The following is a 9,927-nucleotide window of genomic DNA, read 5'->3' on the forward strand; positions in this document are numbered from 1 at the left end:
CCCACTTAAGGTTTTTCACAGGCACCCATATGGGGTTTGAATGTCCTGTAGGGTAGACACAGCCAAAGCCTCAACCCATGGTTAGCAACTGATCTGGTCCTTTCCATTGCCCGGTGATGGGATCCTTCCATCTTACCTGTACCTCAGGTTTCTGCTCCTGTCATCCCCAATGCTTCTGAAACCGGGATTCCAACTGATTTTTTTGAAAATTAAGAACATTAATAGAGAATAAGGCCATACCCAACTGTTGGTGGGGGCTTATTCCCCCTTTTTGTTTGTGTAATTGAATTTTTAGGTTTAGATGGTTGCATTCTACAATGGCTTGACCTTGGGGATTGTAGGGAATTCCTGTATTGTGTTGCATTCCCCAAAGTGAAAAGAAATCTTGTAAATTTTTACTCACAAAACATGGTCCATTATTATCAGTTTTAATTCTCTGGGGCAATCCCAACGTAGCAAAGCACTGGAGAAAATGAGACTGAGTATGTTTAGATTTCCCTCCTGTATGAGAGGTAGCCCAACAGGCATGTGAGAATGTGTTGATGGATACAAAAATATACTTAAGCTTTCCAAAAGGCGTATAGTGTGTGACATCCGTTTGCCATAAGGAATCAGGCTTGAGTCCCCTGGGGTTTACCCCTGGCTGTTGCAGAGGCAGCACCTGTCTTATATGCCTCTGCATTGCCTTGGGATAAAAGCCCAGGCAATCCTTGGTGCCCCCTAAGATGCTGTGAGAAGATAGGGGCTTCTCTCTCTTTAAGGAGCGTATGAGTCTGAATACTGTCAGAAAGCAATGGCCATGAGTTCCTTGAATTGAGCTGAGCCATCACAAGTGTGGACATATCTTTTTGGTTTTTCATCTGCCCCAAGGTATACTACCACTGTAGCTCCAAATCTGCCCCCATCAGTGAAAACATTGTAGGCTTTTACTAAGGGCTCCCTCGGCCCCGGGATTTGGCGAGCGTTGCTCTTGGCGGGGCTGTAACACTGGGGGGGGATGGATCCCCGGCCACCCGCAGAACGGACGGGACAGGGCCCCCCCCCAGCCACCTTCCGGGCCTTCCCAGCTGTCCCGGAGCCAGTTGCGGCACACAGCCAACAGTGGTTTTTTTTTTTCAATGTGCCTGGCAGAGGCCGGTTGCCGGCCGGGGGCAGTCCCCCACCCAGCTTTCATGCGAACCGCTGACTCACGCACGCGTTCGACTCCCGTTCGACTCCTTGGTGCATGTTTCAAGACAGGCCGGGTGGGCGGCTTTCGCCGCCGACCCCATGAACTTTGCTCCGTCCAGCCTTTCTGAAAAAGGAACCCATGGGTCCTGAGTATGGGTCCAAGGAAGCCCTGAAGCTGGCCAGGGCACGCCCAAGGTGCTGCTTGTTACCTTGGCCACTTTTGGTTTCACTTCTGTTGCATTTCTGCATTCTTCCTCAAACTCTCCCCATGATTCCCATGCCAGGGTTTCTGAAGGCTCGTCAGGAGGTGGTGCTGAGGGCTTAGGGTTCTCCTGCTGAAAGCATGCCTTTAAGGCCGAAATAATAGGGTAGAACTCCAGCGGCAGATCAACCCCCAATTGAACCTCCTTTTGTCGAGCTAGACATTCCACGTGTTCCTATGTATCCCCAGTAAAAACATTAGCCCCAAGTAGCCAGGGAGCCAAATGAACAGCTTCTGCCCAAACCTTTTGAGCTACCAGATTTGACAGATCCAATCCCCTACTTTTAAGCATATCTCTCAGCGCTATAAGCGCGGGTCCTCAGGCTTATTAGTTGCGTTACCCATCTTTCGAGTCTCGCTTACCCCGAACTCTTGATTGGCCCCAATCCGTTTTTTTTTTCTTTCTTTTCTTCTTTTCACCTTCCTTCAAGCGCCACGCTGGGCGCCAGTTGCGGGGGGTTCAAACCAGCAACCCCCTGCGCAGTGATGATTGGGGATGAGTAAGCATGCCGTTCACCAGCCCATGCCGCCCCCAGTACTGGGAACACTCAGGCGCAACGGGGAGCCTAGTCAAGTAGGGACTCATTTATTGCAGGTGTTACAGAGCTTATAAAGGCATCTGGAAATCCCCCCCCAACCCAGGGTGTATCTTAAGGATGATCACGTGCTGATCATGCACTCCTCAGCAGTGCAGAAGTATCCTTCAGACTTGTAAAACAAGTCAGGCCATGCCCCAGTAACTTCCTCTCGGACCTCTGCAAGGTGGGGACTTTAGGTCCCCACATGCAGGTACCCATGGAGGCCAAATGCATTAGATCACCATGGAGCTGGAACTACTGTAGTTGTGAACTGCCTGATGTGAGTGCTGGGACTTGACCTCTATTCTTCTGATAGAGCAGTATATGCTCTTAACCACTGAGCCCTCTCTCCAGCCCCATGGCCTAATCTTTTTAAAGCACACCTTTAATCCCAGGACTCAGGAGGCAGAGGCAGGCGGATCTCTGAATTCAAGGCCAGCCTGGTCTACATAGTGAGTTCCAAGACAGCTGGGGCTACAGGGAGACCATGTCTCGAAAAGACCAAAAAAAAAAAAAGCACAGCTTTTACTTCATCATTCTTCTGTTCAAACTTCCATGGCTATTTCATTTGCAGACTAAAGCCCAAACAGATCCAAGATACACCTACTTCCTATTTACTTTTAAATCATACTTCCCTTCATTTGATTCAACTAAAAACTACTTTATACCTTTAGCCTAGACCTTTCCTCTAATTCCCAGCCACCAAGAACTGCTTCCTTGAAATCTCCCAGAATGTCTAAAAAAGCACAATGAATTCTACTCTTCCACAACTGAGCTCACTGCCATTCCTCTAAAATCCAGCCTAAGTGATACCTATATTAGGTAAGCCAAATAAATGCTTAGGAGTCGTCCTTAGCTTCTCTTTCCTCATTTCTATTGTAAAACTATTGCCAAAATTTGTAGATTCTACTTCCTGAATCTGTCAATCTCTCTCCCTCAGTCACTGCCTACATCTTAATTCATCTACCATATTTCCAAGGTCTCCTTCCAACCTGTTCCCCATACTGATGTAAAAAATAACTTCTTTAAAATGCAATTGAACCATTTCACCAATCCTATGTCCCTATGATTTCCTTGCTTATAACTAGAAATGGCTTCACCAAAGTCTGGCCCAAGCCATTTCTTTAATTCACTCAAACCAGCATCACTTGTATTCTCTATGCTGTGGCCACACTCACATACTGTTTGTTTTTCATTCTAACCAGATTCCCTCCTTACTAAAAGCTCTTCCATCCACTGTGGCTTCTTTCTCTTTATCCTTCAGGTCTCACTGAGCTCAATGCATCATTTCCTGTAAGAAAGGCTTCCTGACCTCCCTACCTAAGTAAAATCCTCTACTACTGACACTCAGAACATTACATATCTCTCCTTCATAATACTTACCAGATAAAGTTCTACAACTGATTTTACCTGGTTAATATCCATTCCCCAGGCTGAGGGTGTAGCTAGCTAGCACGTGCTCAATCCCCAGTAGCAAACAAAACAGAACAAAAACCTACACACACACACACACACACACACACACACACACGCACACAACCAATCCATCCATCCATCTGTCCATGCCCTCCACTGAAGTATAGTCCCCATAAAGCAAGGCATTCATAAAAGTTTGCAGTTTTAATTCATTATGGTGCCTTTGCATTCCTTTTATTGTTCTTCTGTTCAGAGTTTTTCATTAAATGATCAAATCCATCTCATCTTTAAAGTTCGGTTCAATGTCACCTCAACCCAACTTTTTCAATTCTCAACTCATGACTTCCTCCTTTCCTTGAATTTCTAGCACACCTACAGTACACTAAGGAGTAATGTGGACCATACATTACAGTTGTTTCTACACATTTTTCCTCCTCTACTAGCCTAAGGACTTCTTTTATAAACTGAGTCCTTCTGAATTAACCTTTCACCCTCAAAATATTCACCTGAAAGAATTTCTGAATAGTACAAGCCTATCCTATAGCTACAGAGCACATAATAGAAAGGTAAAGTATTAAAAACTTAAGAAAACTAAAATATCTGTGGAAAGATACAAAACCAGTAGCAATTTAGATAGCTTCCAAGGAAGGTAACTGGGCATCAAGGGAACAGTGGCCAAAGGAAGACATTTTGCTTCCATTGACAGTTGACTCATATGGACACAATTATCTACTGCATGTTTAGAAGACTTTTGTGTGTGTATGGTGTATGCATGTGCATGCCTGTGTATGAAGGTATACCCACCCATGTATACACATGTGGAGACCAGATGTGGACATTGGATATATTCATCTGTTGCATGCCACCTTATTTTTTGAGACAGAGTCTCTTCCTGAACCTGAAGCTCAACGTTTTGGCTAGCCTGGCTGCCTAGTGAGGCCCCCAGCTCTACATGTCTCCAATCCCCCGTTCTGGGGTTACAGATGCATGCTAAAACTGGCTTTTACATGGGTGCCAGGGATCCAAACTCAAGTCCTCATGCTTGCACAGCAAGCACTAAGCTACTGTCTCAGCTGCTTTATATTAATCTTGACTCACATGACTATGCCAATGACAAGTAAGTACAGATAGGTCTTAATTAATTAATTTAATTAATTAATTAATTTTTTTAAGACAGGGTCTACCTGTAACCCCAGCTGGTCTGGAACTCACTCTGTAGATCAGGCTGGCCTCCAACTCATGAAGATCCACCTGCCTCTGCCTCCCAAGTGCTGGGACTACTTTTTTTTTTTTTTTTTTTTTTTTTATTAGGGTTTCACTGTGTAGGTCAGGCTAGCCTGAAACTCACCCACTTAGCCTCAAATTCATGTTGATCTTCCTGCCTCAGCCTCTCCAGTGCAGGGATTACAGGTGTACGCCACTATACCAGCCTCAGAAGTCTTAATTTAAACTACACAAAAATAAACTCTAGGAAAAAAAATGTAACTTTAATGTTTAAAACACTGAACCTCACATTATCAGGCAAAGTAGGCCAACCCTGAAGTTTTCTGCAATCTCCTACAAATAACTAGACAACAAGCACCCACTGAGCATCTACTCTACACAGGCCCTTCCTGGCAAACAATGTTATTTGACTGAACAGAAAAACAGTCTGTAGTTGACATGTGCAGTAGCAATGTTCCTTACCTGATTACACAAAAACTTGTTTTAATACAGAAGAGTAAACCAGGAGTGGAAGGCCATGCCTATCATCCTAGCACTCTCAAAGCAGAGACAGGATGGCAAGTTGGAAGCCTACACAGTGAGACCCTGTCTCAAAAAAGATAAACATAATATATATGTGTGCATACTCACATTTATAACAATATATATTAAAAGAAATAGTGCATCTATTTGCCATGAAAAAAACTGATTTCTTACTTCAACTTTCATTGGCAGTGTAGCATTAAAAAGGTACCCCTATGCCATGTTTAGCCATCCTGGTCAGACTTTGCAATCTCTCATATATACTCTTGACGGCTGCTGTCCTGATAGTCAGTACCTATCCAAACAAAGCTCCACTCAAGGTCCTCTGTTTACATGGCCTGAAGAAGCCCTGGTCCTATCACAACCTATCACATGGCATTTTTATTTTGTTATGAAGGTGCACGAATTGGGGAGAAAAAGAACCAGCAAAAGAGGAATCAACACATTAAATGACAAATCCAACAGAAGAGACATCATCAGGGTAGAACTATGGAAAAGTTAACAAGGAAGTAATCAATACTAGTAGCACAAGGTAGTTTTACGACAGTTATATGACCTTCATAGGAGGATGTTGTATCAAAGTCTCTTTAAAGTTAGGATGCCTAGAATCATACTCACTCGGAAGTATGGGATACCGGGACAGTAAGAGAAGGTGGGCAAAAATAATGGAAATCTGATTATGAATCAGAGTTTGAAAAAGGTGAGGAGAACGCAAAGATCCCAGAAACTTAACCCGCTTGAAAGCAACCGAGATAAACTAATGTTACAGAAGTTGACCTGGGGGCCAGGGAGAAAAAATACACAGTATTAAAAGGTACAGTACTCGGTGGTCTGTCTTTAAGAGCTAAGGCTGTCTCAAGTAGAACGAGTGATGGGAATCAGAGATAGAAACCCTACTCTTTAAAAGAGCACGGCAGGCTGGAGCAGAACTTCAAAGATCTTTAGGGAGAGGAGGTGAGAAAGGCACTGACTGGCTGAAGGCTGAAAGGCGGGCTGATGAGATGAGGCGCCTGACTCGAGCTCGGGTGGTCGGCATACGAGCGGCGTGGCCCGGGATTCCCTTACCTTGGCCTTGTAGCTGGGCAGGTTGCAGAGGATGTCCGTGCGCAGAGCCTCTTCTGCCAGGCTGCGGGCGCATAGGCTCCGCCACACCTCGCTGTTCTCGTCGCCGTGCAGGCAGCGGTACCAGTGTTTGCACACCAGGGCGCAGCTCCGCAGCTCGGACAGGTCCAGGTAGGAGAACACCAACTCCAGCACCCGGCTAGGTAGCCGGGCGGCCCCCGAGGACCCCGCACCCGCGCCTGCGCCTACGCCCGCTCCGCTGCAGCCAGCGCCCCCCGAGGCTGCTCCAGTCCCCGGGCCCAGTGCCGCCATCGCCTCACCAGCCGGCCCGAGGGCCGCCGCCTCCGCCGCTTCGCCCCGTCTCGGCAAGGAAGGCCAAGCCTCGCCTAGAGCCCGGAGCAGTAGCTCAGCGCCGGCCGCCGCGCCTCCACAGCTCCCGCCCCTGCCCGGGGGCGTCCGCCGCGCCCCGCCTCCCTAAGGGCAGACGCGCCGGCCGCTCGGTCCCCGCCCCTCGCCGTCGCTCAGCGCGGGAGCCGTAACCACCCGCCTCGCCCGGCCTCTCCGCGGCGCGACCCGCGCTCCGCCATGCGGGTTGAGGGCACGAAGCAAGGGCGCACGCCCAGCTGGCGCACCGCGCCTCTCAGCCCGGAAATGACTGTTCCAGGGAGGTGCCCTGCTTCCCACACTTGATGGGATTGGACGTCGCGGGTGAGGTCATCACCGGGTGCCTACGGGGAACCGGAAGCCCAGGTAGGAGACTGGTGCTCGTGGCTTCTGCGCTGCCGTCCACTACTTTTCCTCTTTTTCGTCTAATGGCTTTGCTTTGGCGCCGCTGGGCCCGTAGTCCTAAGGAGTTTTCTGTTTCATTAGGTTCCTGCGTCAGTTTCCAGTGCTGTTTAAAACTTACCTTTTCTTGCTAGCCAATTCTTAGTTCCTGCACCTTCCTGTTAGATTAGAACCCTTTTCTTTACCTTCGGGCAAAGAAGGCCGTCTGTCGTGGTCAGGTTAGATCCGGTTTTTGTTTTTATTTTTAAACGTTGGGCAACCAACGTTTTTTTTAAACGTTGAGGAAGTCTTTTCCTGGCCCGGACCTTGTGCCCTTCCTGAGTGTGGGGGTGCTTGACAGAACATCATCTGTACCAGTGTACATTCGAAAAGTAAGGTAGCTAAATCTGAATACCCCTGATAAATTACCGACACCCCCCCCCCTCCAAAAAAGTCTAGATAACCTCAGAGCGCCAGTGCTAAGTGCCACAAAATTTTTGGACAAAATGTAGTGCGCTCAGATCCACTGCGTAGTAAACAAATTAGGACAGAACGTTCTTTAAAAAATTAAGTTAAACTTTCCAATAGGAGAAAGATATGGAAGCTATACTATGTTTTCAACAGTTTTTTGACAGCCTTTAATGAGCACTTGGTAAGAGAATAACTGCTGTGCGAACCAGACCTGCTAGGTCTTTACACCAGCTTTTATGTAGTTCTCAAGACAGTTCTATGAAGCGATTATTATGAGAATAGGGTTTACAGACTCTCTTAGTAATCAAGTCGAGTGTCTTGTAATCTTTATGTAGTAAGAAATCTTGCCTGAAACTTCGGCCTGTGTGTGATCCATTTCTTGTTCTTAAGAAAAAAACAAATGAACAATTTCCTTGCTCTGGTATAATTATTTGCTTATTATTGCCCAACCAAGCTCAGTAACCCAAATTCCTTTTGGTTCTGTCAATACTAATCCCACAGCCTTTTAGTGCTTTGGCTCTTACTCAACTTCTGCACATCAGGACTAACTTTAGGAAACCCAAATCTGTAAAGAAAAGTTGACCTACACTGATTATAGTAATGGTCACTTCTCTTCCATGGTTCCTAAGTGTTGATCCAAATTTTGTCTGAAGGACAGTTATATTCCTTTTAAATCTATTGGAATGAGAAGGAAGTAAAGAATGATATAGAATGGTCAAATTGAAAGGCATGCCTGTAATTCCAGCACTTGAGAAGCAGAGGCAGGCAGATCTCTGTGAGAGTGAGGCCAGCCTGGTCTATGTAGGGAGTTCTAGGCCAGGCCAGCTGGGGCAACAGGGAGACCCTGTATCAGAAAAAGAAAGGTTGGGGGGGGGGTAAAGGGGAGGCATGCAAGCATCCACATACATATGGCACAAAGTGTGTGTAGTCCCAGTGGAGCCTCTCGTGGGAGGAACATGTGAACCAGGAGTTTAGGACCAATCTAAGCAACATACAGTTTCTCTGTCTCCTTCTCTTGGACACCCCCCACCCCCCACCCGGCTTGTACACTTGATTAGGATAAGTGTGTGAGTGAAGGTGTGACTGAAGAGAAACACTGATAATAGAGATCATCCAGTTATCAAATAACTTTTGTCTTTATTTTGTCTCATCCTGTCTTTGAGGGATCCAGTGATACTCTGGTACATATGTAGCCCCATTATTCAGTGACATATTATTACCCAAGTGGCCCCAGGATAATTTCAAAGCAGAAAAAGATTGCCTTTATTACTCTCTGGTTTTCTTTCTTATCAGATAGGGTTTCCCTGTAGCCCCAGCTGGCCTGGAACTCACTATGTAGACCAGACTGGTCTTGAACTCACGGAGATCCGCCTGTCTCTGCCTCCTGAGTGCTGGAACTAAAGGCATGAGCCACCACGCCCAGCTCTGGTTTTCTGTTTACAAGTCTGTTCATGACCTGTTCTCCATGAACCCTTACCTTGTCCCCTTCCCCCATGTTATTCTGCTTTTTAGCTGTTCAAAACTGCCCCTGTGGTGCTCCACCCTCTCAAAATGTTCTCAACATACCCTACCTTGTCCTCACCCACTCTGTGATCTCATTAGGAGTTAGAAGAAAGGAATCTATTATCTAATTAAACTAATTCAAGTAGGGTATGATTCATTTCTTTGACCATTTAGGCAGCTACACAGGAAAAGAAAAGCTTGTTGACTTGATACATGAATGTGGGGATATTGGCACTTAACCTGTTTCTGCTAGGTTGTCCTGTCAGGCAGTAGAAAATCAAGAACTGGTTTGCCAACAACTCATTTCTAAAGGATTATTTTGATTTAAGTCATATTTAAGTACATATCCTGATGACCTTTTGGCCATAACAAGTGTTTTCCCCCTATGTAGCCCAGAGAGTCCCAGAAGCCAAAATCTTACTACCTCAGTGTCCCTAGTAAGGATTACAGGCATGTGCCACCATTACTGGCCTATTTAACACTTTTGATGATGGGCTTGGGTATGTTGCAAAAAATGACAGTTTTATAGACTAAGTAAACATGATTTTGGTGGTTCTAGTTGGATCCCTGATCAATACTGTGCATGATAAATGTTGATTGACTATAATTAAAAGCCTCACTGACTATATAGATTTTTGAGACTTTCCCAACTCTTTTTCAAAAACAGTTCCATTAGTACATCTTTATTTTTATTTTTCTGGTGAGGTAAGTGATCAGTAAGTATTTTCTCCACGTGACTGGAAATTTATTTGGGTTTGTTTTATTTTTGGTTTTGGGTTTTGTTTTTTGTTTTGGGGTTTTTTTTTTTTTTGCTCTGGTGCATAGAGTTCCATCATGGTGGAGAAGTCATGGTGACAGAAGTGTGAGGCAGCTGGTCACACTGCACCTGTAGTCAGGAAGCTGGGAGAGATGAACGCTGGTGCTCAGTTTTCTTCCTCGTTTTTATTCATCCAA

The 9,927-nt window shown here is 45.9% G+C and overlaps 2 protein-coding genes across 2 annotated transcripts in view; one reads left to right on the forward strand and one right to left on the reverse strand.

Annotated features, from left to right (window-relative positions):
- The window catches only part of Fbxo45 (F-box protein 45), a 28,403-nt gene extending 21,716 nt beyond the window's left edge, over positions 1 to 6,687 (reverse strand). The window contains exon 1 of the mRNA XM_008838518.2: positions 6,238 to 6,687. Within this exon, the coding sequence (XP_008836740.1) occupies positions 6,238 to 6,546 (309 nt within the window). The 5' untranslated portion in view covers positions 6,547 to 6,687. The remainder of the gene's footprint in view (positions 1 to 6,237) is intronic.
- An 11-nt stretch (positions 6,688 to 6,698) lies between these two features.
- Wdr53 (WD repeat domain 53) overlaps positions 6,699 to 9,927 on the forward strand; it is a 10,869-nt gene continuing 7,640 nt past the window's right edge. Inside the window, exon 1 of the mRNA XM_008838519.3 lies at positions 6,699 to 6,984. The gene's annotated coding sequence lies outside the window, so the exon portion shown is untranslated. The remainder of the gene's footprint in view (positions 6,985 to 9,927) is intronic.

Source organism: Nannospalax galili, unplaced genomic scaffold, assembly GCF_000622305.1.
Source record: "Nannospalax galili isolate Female #2095 unplaced genomic scaffold, S.galili_v1.0 scaffold598, whole genome shotgun sequence".
Lineage (NCBI taxonomy): Eukaryota > Metazoa > Chordata > Mammalia > Rodentia > Spalacidae > Nannospalax > Nannospalax galili.